This window comes from Mus musculus, chromosome 14 (genome assembly GCF_000001635.26).
Source record: "Mus musculus strain C57BL/6J chromosome 14, GRCm38.p6 C57BL/6J".
NCBI lineage: Eukaryota > Metazoa > Chordata > Mammalia > Rodentia > Muridae > Mus > Mus musculus.
Window position 1 is genome coordinate 53,625,031 of NC_000080.6, and position 16,811 is coordinate 53,641,841.

General features: G+C 41.5%; 2 gene segments (V, D, J or C) and 1 further gene; all 3 read left to right on the forward strand.

Annotated features, from left to right (window-relative positions):
• Tcra (T cell receptor alpha chain) overlaps window positions 1–16,811 on the forward strand; it is a 1,796,232-nt gene that overhangs the window by 1,197,064 nt on the left and 582,357 nt on the right.
• Window positions 9,858–10,369, forward strand: Trav13-2 (T cell receptor alpha variable 13-2). The segment is given in 2 exon segments: window positions 9,858–9,909; window positions 10,091–10,369. Coding segments are annotated over 2 exon segments (331 nt in total).
• Window positions 15,745–16,195, forward strand: Trav14-2 (T cell receptor alpha variable 14-2). The segment is given in 1 exon segment: window positions 15,745–16,195. A coding segment is annotated over 1 exon segment (451 nt).

The following is a 16,811-nucleotide window of genomic DNA, read 5'->3' on the forward strand; positions in this document are numbered from 1 at the left end:
TTTTCTGCTCTCACTGTTCACTGCTACCACACTGAGCACTCTGATCTGCCCAAGGAAGATTCTGTACTTTGTATGCTGCCTTTCACACAAAATTGCCTCTCTGGAAGTAACCCAATCACAAAAGAACACACATGATATGCACTCACTGATAAGTGGATATTAGCCCAGAAGCTCAGAATACACAAGATACAATTTGCAAAAAACATGAAACTCAAGAATAAGGAAGACCAAAGTGTAGATACTTCATTCCTTCTTAGAAGGGGGAACTAAATGCCCATGGAAGGATTTACACAGACAATGTTTGGAGAAGAGACTGAAGGAATGACCATCCAGTGACTGCCCCACCTGGGGATCCATCCAATAAATAACCACCAAACCCAGATACTACTGCAGATGCCAACAAGATTTTGCTGACAGGAGCCTGATACTGCTGTCTCCTGAGAGGCTCTGCCAGTGCCTAACAAATTCAGAAATGGATGCACACAGTCATCCATTGGATGGAGCACAAGGTCCCCAGTGAAGGAGCTAGAGAAAGTACCCAAGGTGCAGAAGAGGTTTGCAGCCCCATGGGAGGAACAACAATATGAACTAACCAGTACCCCTGGAACTCCCTGTGACTAAACCAACAATCAAAGACAACATATGATGGGACTCATGGCTCTAGCTGCATATGTAGCAGAGGAGGACCTAGTCATTCATCAATGGGAGGAGAGGCCTTTGGTCCTGTGAAGGTTCTATGCCCCAGTATAGGGGAATGCCAGGAAGCAGGAGTGGGTGGGTTGGGGAGCAGGGGCAGTGGGGAGGCGACAGGAGATTTTCAGAGAGGAAACTAGGAAAGAGGATAACATTTGAAATGTAAATAAAGAAAATATCTATAAAATATTTGCCTCTCTGACCGTCTTGGTCTTGCAAACTTTATATGCCTCAGTACAGTGGAATGCCATGGCCAGGAAGCAGGAGTGACTGCATTGGGGAGCAGGGTGGGGGGAATGTATAGGGGACTTTTGAGACAGCATTTGAAATGTAAATGAAGAAAATATCTAATAAAAAATTGTTTAAAAGTTTGCCTCTCTGAATGAAACCTGTTAAGGTTTTCATTGATCTCATTTTGATTGATCACATGCAGAAACACACACACAAGAGAGAGAGAGAGAGAGAGAGAGAGAGAGAGAGAGAGAGAGAGACATATTAACCCTTGCTAGAGTGAAACTTGTGATAATGGACTTAGAAGGCAATGCTCATAACTCCTGCCTCCTGGTGTCCATGTTCTGTATAGTCTCCTCTTGTGTGCAGGACTTACAATATGACAGGTGACAATCATAAATTAAATTGAATTTATTTATTTATTTATTTTAATTTTTGTTAGATATTTACTTTTTTACCTTTCAAATGTTGTCCCCTTTTCTGGTTTCTCCTCTGAAAACTCCCTATCCCCTCCACCCTCCCCCTGCTTACCAACCTACCCACACCCATTTCCTGGCCCTGGCATTCCCCTACAATGGGGCATAGTGCCTTCACAGGACCAAGGACCTCTCCTCTCATTGATGACCAACTAGGCCATCCTCTACTACATGTGCAGCTAAAGCCATGAGTCCCACCATGAGTACTTTTCGGTTGGTGATTTAGTCCCTGGGAGCTCTGGGGGTATTGGTTAGTTCATACTGTTGTTCTTCCTATGGGGCTGCAAACCCCTTTAGTTCCTTAGGTCCATTCTCTAGCTCCTCCATTGGGGACCCTGTGCTCAGTCCAATGGTAGGCTGTGAGGATCCACTTCTGTATTTGTCAGGCACTGGTGGAGCATCTCCAGAGACACCTATAAATGGCTTCTGTCAGTAAGCACTTGTTGGCATCCACAAAAGTGTCTTTGTTTGGTGATTGTATATGGGATGAATCCCCAGGTGGGGCAGTCTCTGGATGGTTGTTTCTTCAGTTTCTGCTCCACACTTTGTCTCTGTAACTCCTTCCATGGGTATTTTTGTGGATTGAAATATCCACACTTTGGTCTTCCTTCTTTTTGAGTTTCATGAGGTTTGTGAATTGTATCTTGTTTATTCCAAGCTTCTGGGCTAGTATCCACTAATCAGTGAGTACATACCATGTGTGCTCTTTTGTGATTGGGTTACCTCACTCAGGATGGTATTTTCTAGTTCCATATATTTGCCTAAAAATTTCATAAATTCGTTGTTTTTAATAGCTGAGTTTTATGCCATTATGAAAATGTACCATATTTTCTGTATCCATTCATCTGTTAGGGGGCATCTGAGTTTTTCCAGGACCTGGGTGTTATAAATAAGGCTGTGATGAACATAGTGGAGCATGTGTGCTTATTACATGTTGGAGCATATTCTGGGTATATGACCAGAAGTGGTATTAGTGGGTCTTCAGGTAGTATTATGTCCAATTTTCTGAGGAACCACCAGACTGATTTCCACACTGGTTGTACCAGTTTGCAATCCCACCAGTAATGGAGGAGTGTTCCTCTTTCTCCACAAACTTGCCAGCATCTGCTGTCACCTGAGTTTTTGATCTTAGCCATTCTGACTGGTGTGAGGTGGAATCTCAGGGTTGTTTTGCTTTGCATTTTTCTGATGATTAAGGATGTTGAACATTTCTTTAGGTGCTTCTCAACCATTTGGTATTCCTCAGTTGAGAATTCTTTGTTTAGCTCTGTACCGTATTTTTTAAATTGGGTTATTTTTTTTTATTCTAACTTCTTGAGTTTTTTTGTATATCTTAGATACTAGCCCTCTATCAGATGTAGGACTGGTAATAATCTTTTCCAAACCTGTTGGTGGCCTTTTTGTCTTATTGACAGTGTCCTTTGCTTACAGAAGCTTTACAATTTCTTGGGGTCCTATTTGTCAATTATTGATCTTACAACATAAGCCATTGGTGTTCTGTTCAAGAATTTTCCCCCTGTGCCCATATGTTCGAGGCTCTTTGCCAATTTTACCTCTTTAAGTTTCAGTGTATCTGGTTTTACGTGGAGGTCCTTGATCTACTTGGACCTGAGCTTTGTACAAGGAGATAAGAATGGATCAATTCACATTCTTCTACATGCTAACCGCCAGTTGAGCAAGCAGCATTTGTTGAAAATACTTTTTTTCACTGGATGGTTTTAGCTCTTTTGTCAAAGATTAAGTGACGATAGGTGTGTGGGTTCATTTCTGGGGCTTCAATTCTATTCCATTGATCTACCTGTCTGTCACTGTTCCAATACCATGCAGTTGTTTTGTTGTTGTTGTTGTTGTTTTGTTTTGTTTCACAATTGCTCTGTAGTACAGCTTGAGGTCACACATGGTGATTCCACCAGAGGTTCTTTTATTGTTGAGAATAGTTTTTGCTATCCTAGGGTTTTTGTTATTCCAGATGAATTTGCAAATTGCTCTTTCTAACTCAATGAAGAATTGAGTTGGAATTTTGATGGGGATTGCATCGAATCTGTAGATTGCTTTCAGCAAGTTGGCCATTTTTACTATATTAATCCTGCCAACCAATGAGCATGGGAGCATCTTCTGAGATCTTAGATTTCTTTCTTCAGAGATTTGAAGTTCTTATCATACAGATCTTTCTCTTGCTTAGTTAGAGTCTTACCAAGGTACTTTATATTATTTGTGGCTATTTTGGAGGGTGTTGTTTTCCTAATTTCTTTCTCAGCCTGTTTATCCTTTCTGTATAGAAAGGCCACTTTATCCTTTGTTTATCCTTTGTTTGGGTTAATTTTATATCCAGCTATTTCACTGAAGTTGTTTATTAGGTTTAGGAGTTTGCTGGTGGAATTTTTGGGGTCACTTACATATACAATCATACTATCTGCAAATAGTGATATTTTGACTTCTTCTTTTCAAATTTGTATTCCTTCTATCTCCTTTTGCTGTTTAATTGCTCTGGCTAGGACTTCAAGTACTATATTCATAAGTAGGGAGAGAGTGGGCAGCCTTGTCTAGTCCCTGATTTTAGTGAGATTGCTTTAAGTTTCTCTCCATTTAGTTTGATGTTGGCTTTCTGTTTGCTGTATATTGCTTTTACTATGTTTAGGTATGGGCCTTGAATTCCTGATATTTCCAAGCCTTTAAAATGAACGGGTATTGTATTTTGTCAAATGCTTTCTCAGCATCTAATAAGATGATCATATTTTTTCCTTTGAGTTTGTTTATATAGTGGATTACTTTGATAGATTTTCATATATTGAACCACCCCTGCATCCCTGGGATGAAGCCTTCTTGATCATGACGGATGTTTGTTTTGTTGTGTTCTTGGAATCGAGTGCAAGAATTTTATTGAGTATTTTTGCATGGATATTCATAAGGGAAATTGGTCTGAAGTTCTCTATCTTTGTTGGGCCATTGTGTGGTTTAGGTATCAGAGTAATTGTGGCTTCATAGAATGAATTGGGCAGAGTACCTTCTGTTTCTATATTGTGGGATACTTTGAGTAGTATTGGTATTAGGTCTTCCTTGAAGCCCTGATGGAACTCTGCACTAAACCCTACTGGTCCTGGGCTTTTTTTGGTTGGAAGACTATTAATGAGTATTTCTATTTCTTTAGGGGATATGGGACTGCTTACATCATTAATCTGATCCCGATTAAATTTGGTACCTGGCATCTGTTTAGAAATTTATCCATTTAATCCAGATTTTCCATTTTTTTTTTGAGTATAGGCTTTTATAGTAGGATCTGTTGTTTTTGGGATTTCCTAGGATTCTGTTGTTATGTCTTTATTTTCATTTCTGATTTTGTTAATTAAGATGCTGTCTCTGTGTCCTCTAGTTAGCCTATCTAATGGTTTATCTATTTTGTTGATTTTCTTTAAAAAAAAAAAAGAAAAGAAAAAGAAAAAGAAAACAGCTCTTGGTTTGATTGATTCTTTGTATACTTCTTTTTGTTTCCACTTGGTTGATTTCAGCCCTGAGTTTATTTCCTGCTGTCTACTCCTCTTGGATGTATTTGCTTGTTTTTGTTCTAGAACTTTCAGATGTATTCCCAAACTGTTAGTGTATGTTCTCTCAGTTTTTTTTTTTTTTTTTTTTTTTTGGAGGCACTCAGAGCTATGAGTTTTCCTCTTAGGACTGCTTTCATTGTGTCCCATAAGTTTGGGTATGTTGCAGCTTCATTTTCATTAAAGTCTAAAAAGTCTTTAATTTCTTTCTTTATTTCTTCCTTGACCAAGTTATCATTGAATAGAATGTTTAGCTTCCACGTGTGTGGGGGCTTTCTATTGTTTATATTGTTATTAAAGACCAACCTTAGACCGTGGTGATCTGATAGGATGCATGGAATTATTTCAATCTTCTTGTATCTGTTGAGGCCTGTTTTTTGACCAATTATATGGTTAATTTTGGAAAAGGTACCATGAGATGTTGAGAAGAAGGTATATCCTTTTGTTTTAGGATAAAATGTTCTGTAGATATCTGATAAATCCATTTGTTTCATAACTTCTGTTAGTTTCACTGTGTCTCTGTTTAGTTTCTGTTTCCATGATCTGTCCATTGCTGAGAATGGGGTCTTGAACTCTCCCACTATTATTGTGTGTTCTTTGAGCTTTAGTAAAGTTTCTTTTATGACTGTGGGTGCATTAGGAGCATAGATATTCAGAATAGAGAGTTCTTCTTGGTAGATTTTCCCTTTGATGAGTATGAAGTGTACTTCCTTATCTTTTTTGATAACTTTAGATTGGAAGTTGATCTTATTCGATATTAGACTGGCTACTCCAGCTTGTTTCTTGGGACCATTTGTCTGGAAAATTGTTTTCCCACCTTTTATTCTGAGGTAGCATCTGTCTCTGTCACTGAGGTGGGTTTCCTGTATGCAACAAAATGTTGGGTCCTGTTTATGTAGCCAGTCTGTTAGTCTATGTCTTTTTATTGAGGAGTTAAGTCCATTGATATTAAGAGATATTAAGGAAGAAAGATTGTTGCTTCTTGTTCTTTTAGTTGTTAGAGGTGGAATTATGTTCTTTTGTGGTTATCTTCTTTTTGGTTTGTTAAAAAGAAGATTATTTTCTTGCTTTTTTAATGTGTAGTTTCCCTCCTTGTGTTGGAGTTTTCCATTTATTATCCTTTGAAGGGCTTTGAAAGGCCAATGCGTTGTACAAGTAACTAAGTCTTTCATCACTTTACCTTTTGGAGATTTGTGGAGAGATATTGTATAAATTTGTTTTTGTCGTGGAATATCTTGGTTTCTCCATCTATAGTTATTGAGAGTTTTGCTGGGTATAGTAGCCTGGGCTGGCATTTGTCTTCTCTTAGGGTCTGTATGACATCTGCTCAGGATCTTCTGGCTTTTATAATTTCTGGTGAGAAGTCTGGTGTAATTCTAAGAGGTCTGCCTTTATATGTTGCTTGACCTTTTCTCCTGACTGCTTTTAATATTCTTTCTTTATTTTGTACATCTGGTGTTTTGATTACTATGTGTCTGGAGGAATTTCTTTTCTGGTACAGTCTATTTGGAGTTCTTAGGCTTCTTGTATGTTCATGGGCATCTCTTTGTTTAGGTTAGGGAAGTTTTATTCTATGATTTTTTGAAGGTATTTACTGGCCCTTTAACTTGGGAATCTTCACTCTTTTCTATACCTATTATCCTTAGGTTTTGTCTCCACATTCTGTCCTGGATTTCCTGGATATTTTGATCTTTTTGCATTTTGCATTTTCTTTGATTGTTGTTCATCCTGTGAGTCTGTAAGCCTGTGTCCACACTCCTTGGAGAACAGGTCTCTCCTGGCAGGACCCATGCACAGAGGGCTGTGGAACACCCTCAGCTCACAGGGGCAGATGGCAGACTGGAAGGATCCTTTCCCATCTGTTCCACTGATCTTGCGCCCTGTGTGCTCCTAGCCTGCTTCACTCCACACAGTTATTGGAGAGAAAGTGCTTATATTGAATTTATAAGAAAGGCCAAGGCACTGTACAAGTAACTAAGTCTTTCATCACTTTACCTTTTGTTGATGTAACTTTGAGTTCACCAAGGTGAAGATTGCCACTGCTGGGCTTGTTATTTTAAATGTATTTTCACAATGTTTATTTGAATATATATGTCTTAATTCACTTGTTCATATGGAGACACATCTGCAACATTCTTAGCCACAGCAACCACATCTTTTTCTCAGGTATTTTGATGGCATAATGTAGAACTCTAGGAACTACTTGGTGCCCGAATTCTATGATCCTGCCTCTTGTTTTGAAATGGGTAGAGATGCTGTAATTTTATCACTCTAAAATATTTCTCTCCCATTTCAGTTCATAACTTTATTTTCTTATCTTTAAAAACTCACAAACTTTATACTTAGAAAGCATAAACCTTCCTCTATGAATAATCAACAATCCTTCTAATTCACCATCAGAAGGCAGCAAGGATAGTGGAAAGTCTACTGCACCTGTGAACTTCTTATTTCTCAGTTGAGTCTCTTGAGGACATTCCCTTCTAAAAAGTAAATGGCTTTCCCATAGATTAGAATTAACTCAAGGAAACCTTCCATCTCTGCCCAACCGCGCCATCCTCCTCTCATCTTAAGTCCCCTCTTCCCTTGGCATATTTAACTTTATACTACCTGTGCTTGACTACCCTGTATCTTAGTCTTAAGCTCATTCTTCTTGTCTTAGTGACCCATTTTAGTTTGCTGGCTTTTGGAGGGTGAGTGGGATAATTGTGTGTCTGGAAGGAGTTGTAGGAGGAGTAGGGTAGTGGTGGTTTATATGGTCTTCATATATTATGTTCAGGTATAACATTACTAAATACTTATTTTTAAAACCTCCTCCACTTTAGGTAAACGTTCTGGTAGAGACAGGCCAAGGGAGAGAAAGTGTCTCTTCCTCATTGTCTCTCCAATGTTATTAGGATGAAGGTATCTAAGCCTCCTTAAGCTTAGAGCAAGCTCTGTCTACCTCTCCTTCTCTTCAGGCTTTATTTGCTTCCTGGGAATCTCTCAGGAAGGAGTGAGCTGCTTTCTGCTCATCTTGGTGACCTTGCTGTGCATCCTGAAGCTTGGACAGCCCTATGAGTGTCACTCTGCTTCAGTCCATCTTCACAGAAAGAACACTGTGTGGCTTCACTCTGAACAGAGACCCTTCTGTGGCTGAGTTCCCCACACAGCACTGATGAGGATGCAGAGCCCAGGTGTACCCCAGCCTGATGGCTGCATCTGTGCATGTGCAGCAGCTGCTCTGGAGCTGAGGGGCAGCTGCTCATCCCTTGTCCCTCAGGGTCCTTCCCTCCCTGTGTGAGACCCTCACCTGCATCTGCAGTGTTTCCTGCAGCTCGCACAGAAAGTCAGCTTGTCTCAAGCATGGGGGGCTTTCAGATTTAGAAGGGTAAACATCTCTCTACCTGAGGATCCTCTGACAATGGAACTGAGGGAGCTGGATGCTCCTCTGCCCTGAGTCACAAGTGCAGAGGTGGACACAAAGTGAGCCTTGCAGAGCAAGAGACCAGGGTACCAGCCTCAGGCATTTTTTAGGGAGTTGGCATGTTCCTAAAGGCAACACTTAGAGAAAGTGGAATTTGCGGAAGTGCTTCATTCCTGTGGAATAAACCTTAGCTGCTATTTAGTTGTGTCTTGTTGGGAAAATCTGATTCTTGAAGAACATTTTTAACCAAGAGTAAAATTGTACAAAATTACACTACTGAATTCTGAACAAACTAGAGGTCATTAATTGTTTTAATACCATATGACACAAATACAGACTTAAGTGTCATAAGGTTGGCTCTGAGCTACTTTTGAGACGAGTGTGTGTGTGTGTGTGTGTGTGTGTGTGTGTGTGTGTGTGTGTGTTTCATTACTCATCTCATTTCTCAAGTAACCTTCATGGTAAAATTTTAAAATGCATTCCTCTGTTGTTATGAGTGCAAGCCTGTGGTTTCCTGCAGTCACCATGTGTACCAGCACACCACCACTCTGGAATGCAGAAGCCCTGCATTGGTTTTTCCCAGTTCATTTCTTTCTTATGGGGTCATATTTTTCAACAGCATTTAGAACACACCTGTTACAGGAGTGTCCCACTTTAAAACTGCATTCCAAAGCTAGGAAACCATTACACTCATGCTGTATCTTTATGTCTCTCTCTCTCTCTCTCTCTCTCTCTCTCTCTCTCTCTCTCTCTCTCTCTCTCTCTCTCTCTCTCTCCCTCCCTCCCTCCCTCCCTCCCTCCCTCCCTCCCTCCCTCTCTCTCTCTCTCTCTCTCTCTCTCTCTCTCTCTCTCTCTCTCTCTCTCTCTTTCATTCATTTTCTTACTGCAGTGATTTCCCTGAAATTATTTCACAGTGAAGACTGGCTTTGGAAGGTGTGAGAGGGAGTCTATGTCAGTGTCTGGCACCTGTGTACAGGTTTTCAGGAAGACAGAAGAGAGCATCCGAATCCCCTGAGCTGGAGTTACAGGCAGCTGTGAGGCACCTGATGCAGATATTAGGAAGGGACCTAAGGTCCTGCAAGAACAACAAGCTCCCTTATCTGCTGAGCCACCTTTCAGGCTCCAGTTCAGGGTCTTTTGTGAGAACAGGCACCTGTTTCCTGACAGTTGTTTCTCTGAGTTGCCGGGCTCCTGTGTAGCCGAGGGATATTCTCTTTGGATGCTTCTGGCCCTTCCTCTCCTGCTCCTGGTTTCCTAACCGCATACAACCCAAGGGTCATCTCAAAATGTCCCCCTCCCCTCACTGTTCTCTACCCAATCTCTCAGCCAGGTCTGGCATGGAAGGAGCTTCAGGCTCTAAAGGCTGAGAGGGAACTCAGCAGGGTGTGGCCAGGCTGGGTTCCTGGGTGGAGCTGACTAGTTGTAGAAGAAGGAGGGGACACTTCAGCAGCCACCCTGACACAACAGCCCAGGGACTGGTTACTTGCTTCTGTCTCCAGCATCCACACAAGCACCATGAAGAGGCTGCTGTGTTCTCTGCTGGGGCTTCTGTGCACCCAGGTTTGCTGTGAGTCTGGGTGTCCGCATTCAGGGCACCTGAGAGGATCTGGCTCAGCACATGGAGGGGTGGGGAGAGCAGCTCAGGAGTCCTGCAGAGCTCCCACCTTCTCAGAGGCCATGGGTGTGCTCAGGGCTCTGTGGACACTGCAGTGACAGCCATCTGTGCCTCTTTCTCTGTTTCTAATCAGGGGTGAAAGGACAGCAAGTGCAGCAGAGTCCCGCATCCTTGGTTCTGCAGGAGGGGGAGAACGCAGAGCTGCAGTGTAACTTTTCCTCCACAGCAACCCGGCTGCAGTGGTTTTACCAACATCCTGGGGGAAGACTCGTCAGCCTGTTCTACAATCCTTCTGGGACAAAGCACACTGGAAGACTGACATCCACCACAGTCACTAACGAACGTCGCAGCTCTTTGCACATTTCCTCCTCCCAGACAACAGACTCAGGCACTTATTTCTGTGCTATAGATCCACAGTGCTCCCCACACACCTGCAGCCTGTACACAAACCTACAGCTGGGTGGGCGAGTCCCTTACAAGTCACAAGAAATCAGGAAGCCCCAAAGAACATCTCCCTGGCTTAATATCCCTTTCTTGTATTTGTAGAGTTTTAACTTCAGGTAAGCTTTGGCGTAGTAGATTCAGGACTTGGGTCTTTATCTTCATTTCTCAATACATAGTTCTTCCTGAGACATAAATGTCCATTCTAGAACTAGCAGAGAAGCTGGCAGGAGGATTGAATCAAGGTGATCATTTAAGCAGTCTGTGCAGAAACGGCTGCTGAGCTCTCTGCTGGGGCTCCTGTGCTGTGAGTCTTTGAGGTTTGTGAGGTTTGCTGTGAGTCTGGCTGTCAGCATTCAGGGCACCTGAGAGGATCTGGCTCAGGACATGGAGGGGTGGGGAGAGCAGCTCAGGAGTCCTGCAGAGCTCCCACCTTCTCAGAGGACATGGGTGTGCTCAGGGCTCTGTGGACACTGCAGTGACAGCCATCTGTATCTCTTTCTCTGTTTCTAATCAGGGGTGAAAGGGCAAGAAGTGGTGAAGAGAAAAGGAATGGAATGTAAAGGCAGGTACCCAGGTAGAACTTCTGTGGACGGGGTCAGGGTTAGGGCGAAGAAACTGAACTGCAGTAACAAGATGAAGCCATGTAAGCCACAGGATGTACACATCGCTGGATGCTCTAGCGTTCTTCCTGCTGCTGTGCTAAAATACTCTGAGAAAAAAAAGCAGCTTAGAGGGTGAAAGAATGTATTAAGTTTTTACTTCCATGTCATAGTTCATCAATGGTGGTAACCGAGGCCGGAACTCAAACAGGAGATTCAAACAGAAACCATGGAGAAAGTCTGTTCTTAGCTCACTCACAGACTCATCCTTAATTAGCTTCCTTACATAAACCTGGACCACTATCTCACAGAATGGTGGCATCCACAGTGTGCAGGTCTCCATTTAATACACTAAAAAATTCTGCTGGGAGATTTAGTGCTATTTTATTAAATTTATAGAAAACTTTAGGCTATATTGAAGCTATTGACTCTTCTAATTTATTATTTATTATTATTTTTTCATTCATTTAATTTTACTTGTCATTGCCTTGAGCTTTTCGAAGCAGACATCTGAACATCTTTAAAAAAATAAAGAGGCTATAAAGTATGAAAAAGTTCTCAAACAGATATTGTTATTAGAACAATATATATAGCACTATATATATATGTATATATAGAGAGAGTTTAAATAACTTTAAATAGAATATTTTGAAAGCCTTTACAACTTGATAAAAGATAATGATTGACTCCTTCTATAATGAGCAAATTGAGCAGACTCTCTAAATGAAAGTGTCTGGGATAAGGACAAATACTTAGAATGCAGTTAGGGATTGTCTGGTTTAGTACAGTGGTGGTTGTAGGGTCTCCATGACTTTACTAGAAGATGGAGGCCAGTGCAGAAAACCACAACAAATCAAGGTGCAGCGCTGCGGAGCCTAGTTACAGTAGATATGTCTACAGTACAACCCCTCCTCCTGCTAAGGCTCAGGAAACACTGAAGAAGACAGGAGGAAAGATGGCAAGAGCCAGAGGGTCAGGGTGTTGCTGCGTAATTGTGTCTCCTGGGAAAGTTGGAAGTTGCACAGATGAGGTCTCACCAACATATCTCCTCAATGTGAGCTGAAATACAACAGCAAAAGTGAAGGGGGAAAGCACACGTAGTCCTAATCTTAGACAATGAACTACTGGAAACCAAGGATGCTGATGGTGGGGAAATAGTCTTTCCCTGAGATAAGCACACCAAATGGTTATCCAATACTGATTGGTCCATCCTGAGAACATGCATACTAGTAACACGATATAGACCGAACAAGTTGCTTATTCATGCCTTTATGAATAAACATGTATATGCATATATATGAAACAACAATCAATGAAAATGGAGGTCATAAATTGGAAAGAACAAGGATAAATAGATGGGGAGCTTGGGGAAGAGGGAAAGGAAGGGGGGTTGATGTGATTGTATGTAATCCCCAAACTAAGAGAAACATAAAAATTAGTGGGAAAAGTATGCTTATGGTTTAATAATCATCATTTGTACAAGTGGTCTGTATAAGAGGTAAATAAAATATAACTCATGTCATTCAACCATTTATTTATTTTATAATGGTTTAATATAAGTAATATGCATTTTCATTTTTTCATGTCTTATGAATGGCTACCCTCATTTTCCAGAAGGAAGTGGCTTTATGCAAGATAGAAAGATGGGGACTCATGATGGTGCATGGAGAAAAAGCTGGAAGGGCAGGAAAGCAAACCATCCTATAGCTGACCTTAACATAGACAAAATCTCTCTCCTTCTCAAAATACTGTCCCCAGAGAAATAGTCAATGCATTTCCTTAAGACCTGGGCCTTTAAGCTCAGGAAACTGCTGAGTGAAGACCTTCCAATGTGGCCACAGGGGGGCAGTGCTGCTTCAGACAGCTTAAGCCTCTGGCTCTTCTGCCTACTCCTCAGTAAGCAGTGGTTTAAATTGCCCAAAATAAGTAAAGTCTTATCTCCTAAGTTGCCTAAATTAATTACAGATCAAATCCATGTATCTATCTAGTCCTTTACCTATATTATATCTGTTCATCCTTGGCCGATAGTGTTGATAAATAGGAATTTACAAGTGAACACTGTGAAGATGCATGCTATCCTTCAAGGCCACATTAACTTCTCTAATGTACATTTCTAAGGTTGTCACCCACATGTGGTCCCTCTCCTGCCTCACTGATGTAACCTGTGCCTGGAATTATGTTATATGTCCTTCCCACTGGGAAATCTGCTCATCGCTGGAAGTCAGTTCAAACTTCTCCTCCATCAGGATCTGCTCTGGTCGGGAAATAGTGTCCACACCCTCTCCTTCATCATTGTGTCTAGACACACAAGTGGCTTTGGTAGTCTTCAGATTTCTGTTCGAGTGCTGAGACTAGCTTAAAGACTGGAACTGTGCCTGTCGGGAAAGACACTGAAACACAACCCACACAGTAGGAAAGTTAAACACTCAACAAATGCATAGCACTTCTTCCTCATCCTTGTTTGATTTTTTTTTATATTCAGTCACAGTCTTAAAATATCCAATGAAGACCTTAGAAATAGTCAGTAAACTTGTTTTAAATCACCCACTCTTTCTGGCAATATCAGAGATCCCTGACCTATCCAGTAAGGACGAAGTTTCCATGTCAATATTGGCTTAATTTATCCAAGTTCTATGATTCACTTATGTGATATCTTCAGCAACTAGAACTTCCCATCAAATTCTGGAGGGTAACCAAGAACATTTTTAATGTCCTATAATGTTTGATAGGGGTCGCCAATGGTTCTACACTAGCCAATAGCAGAGTTCTGGTTATTTTTGTCAAATTCATGCCAAGTAGAGATACTCAGAAAGAGATAACCCCAGTGAAGGAGTTGTTCCCCTTAGATTGGCCTGTGAACATGCTATGGAGGTATGTTCTTCATGCTTGATATAGGAGGGGCCATTCCACTTTCAGCAGTGCCATCCTGGGCAGATGGGCCTGGGTTGTATTAGAAATCAAGCTGAGTGGGCCATGGACTGAAAGCCATTGCTCCTCCATTTTCTCTGCTTCAGATCCTGCCCTAACCATCCTCAGTGCTGGGTTGTAATGTAGGACTGGTGAAATGTAATAACTGCTTTGTTATTTTGGGTCAGTTTCATCACTGCAGCAGGAAGTAATTAATACAGAAATTGATCCCAGGAACATGAGGGTGTTGCTGTGATAAACCTGACCATGCTGGCTGCCTTTTGGGAAGATTGTGGCAGTGTTTTGGAATTTGGACTTAGAAAGGCCACTAAGTACTCAGAATTTAATGAGCTCTTCTGCTGAGAGGTTAGAACATAAGAATGTTGTGAGACAATGTGGGCTTGGCTTGGGAAATATAAAAGAGAAGGAAAAACTCTATCAGAACTGTGGATTGGACACCTTGAATTAAGAATCTGTGCAAATGAAACGTCTACTTTATTGGGACAATTGATCCTGATTAGCTGGGGCTGAGAGTCAGCTGTAATGAATTTGGGATTAGATTAATTGAAGCAAATCTTCTTGGAATTATCTCCTAAGTTTCCATGCGCAGAAACTGTGGTCTGGGGAGATCAGGGTTTCAACTGTAAAACCAACTTGACCATGTGTAAGAGTCTCACGTATGATACAGGTTTTGCAGAGCAGAAGCTGCAGGACTGAAGGGAATATGGGAGAAGCTAAGGCTAGGCACCAGGGATTTGCTTTGTCTGATTTAAATGTACTCTGCTTCTTACCACTTGGAATAAAATGTTTGTAACTTGTTTTGGATTTTACAGGAACACAGTAGTAGAGGACTTTAGATATTAAAAAGATTTTGAAAAGGTCTTTGAAATTTTTAAAAGACTGATTATTTAAAAGTTATATTTTGTTTTATGTTGTGATACTAAAGTGAGAACTTGGGGATCAACAAGAAAGGAAAGATTATGTTTAATAATGTTGTTTTTATGTATCAGGTTGACAAGCGGTAAGTTGTGATGGATAAGTTTTGTCAACACTTATGTGTATGTCTATATGTGTGCTTTATTTATAATATAATGTCCTTCAATACCATCCATGCAATACATCTGTGTTCCTACAGATGTTGTGAGTTCATATTTTCTTGTGGATGAATATATTACTCTGTTGTTTTAGGTACAAGATTTTCTCCATTCATCAGTAGACAGGTGGTACATTGGTTGCACCTACATTTTGGCAATGGTTAATTGTGCTAAAATAAATGTGCATATACAGATATCTCTCTTATATGATGACCTCAGCTCCCCTAGATAAATGCCCATATGTGGTATTAGCTGGATCATTGATCTTCCTTCCTTCCTTCCTTCCTTCCTTCCTTCCTTCCTTCCTTCCTTCCTTCCTCCCTCCCTCCCTCCCTCCCTCCCTCCCTCCCTTCCTACCTTCCTTCCTTCCTTCCTTCCCCCCTATTTCTTGCTTCTTTTCTTTCATTCATTCAAAAATTCATACTGCTCTTCTTCTATATCAACACATATTTCTACCAACAGTGTATAATGATAAAATTATAAGGAAGGGATTTCTGATTCTCATTTCCTATTTCAATGATACTCAGTTTGAACAGAGCAGGAAGTGCTTCCTATGTCAGAAAGAGCTTCAGAGGAAGAGGCTGTGAAGGGTGGAGCCTGCTCAGAGAGCTGAGGTGCCTGTGAAGTTGGAGTCAGTGTTCTGTGGGAGACAAAAGGCCACCTGAGTTCCCCCAAGCTTCAGTCTAAGAGGAATGGACAAGATCCTGACAGCATCGTTTTTACTCCTAGGCCTTCACCTAGCTGGTGAGTCATGAAGGAGAAACCTGAGAATGTGGGATTAATGTGGAGGCATGAGAGACTTGGGGCACCAGGCAAGTCATGATATCTAAGCAGGAAGTATATTCCTGGGAACCTAACAACAGTTGCTATTTCTCTACACAGGGGTGAGTGGCCAGCAGCAGGAGAAACATGACCAGCAGCAGGTGAGACAAAGTCCCCAATCTCTGACAGTCTGGGAAGGAGAGACAGCAATTCTGAACTGCAGTTATGAGGACAGCACTTTTGACTACTTCCCATGGTACCATCAGTTCCCTGGGGAAAGCCCTGCACTCCTGATAGCCATACGTCCAGTGTCCAATAAAAAGGAAGATGGACGATTCACAATCTTCTTCAATAAAAGGGAGAAAAAGTTCTCCTTGCACATCGCAGACTCTCAGCCTGGAGACTCAGCCACCTACTTCTGTGCAGCAAGTGCACAGTGCTCTCCAGGCACCTGCAGCCCATACCCAAACCTGCAGCTGAGGCTCCAGCAAAGCCCTGCTGTGGGCTGAGCCTGGCAGAGATGCAGAGGAGTTTTCATTTGCAGCAGCAGGTGAAGGGTCACTCAGTGAGTGTAAGGATTAGACCATTGGGCCAAAGACAGACCAAGCTGGAGTCACAGCTTGCTTTCTCCAGTATCCCTTTGCAGCTGAAGTTTTACATCTATTTCCTTAACTAGTTTAGATGAATTGCTTTCCAGAGTGGTTGTAAAAATAGTTCTCTGTGTGATTGGTTTGTGGCAACTGTACATTAGAGGCCCTATCTCCCTGCACTCTTGTCAACAGCATTATGAATGTGTGGTTGTTACAGCCCAGCATTAGGAGACCTTGACTTTGGCTTCTGGAATAGAAATCACACAGATTTTTCTTTTACCTTAATTTCCTCTGCTGACCAGGGAAGCAGTGATTCACATGACAACTGACCTCCTCTATTTCCTCTTGTTTTGCCTTTCACATCCTCCTCTACCTTCAAGAAATTCAAGTATGTAGAGCAGGAGATATTCACAAGGATGCAGTCACGTCTAAAATAGACAAATGACATCAGTGGACAA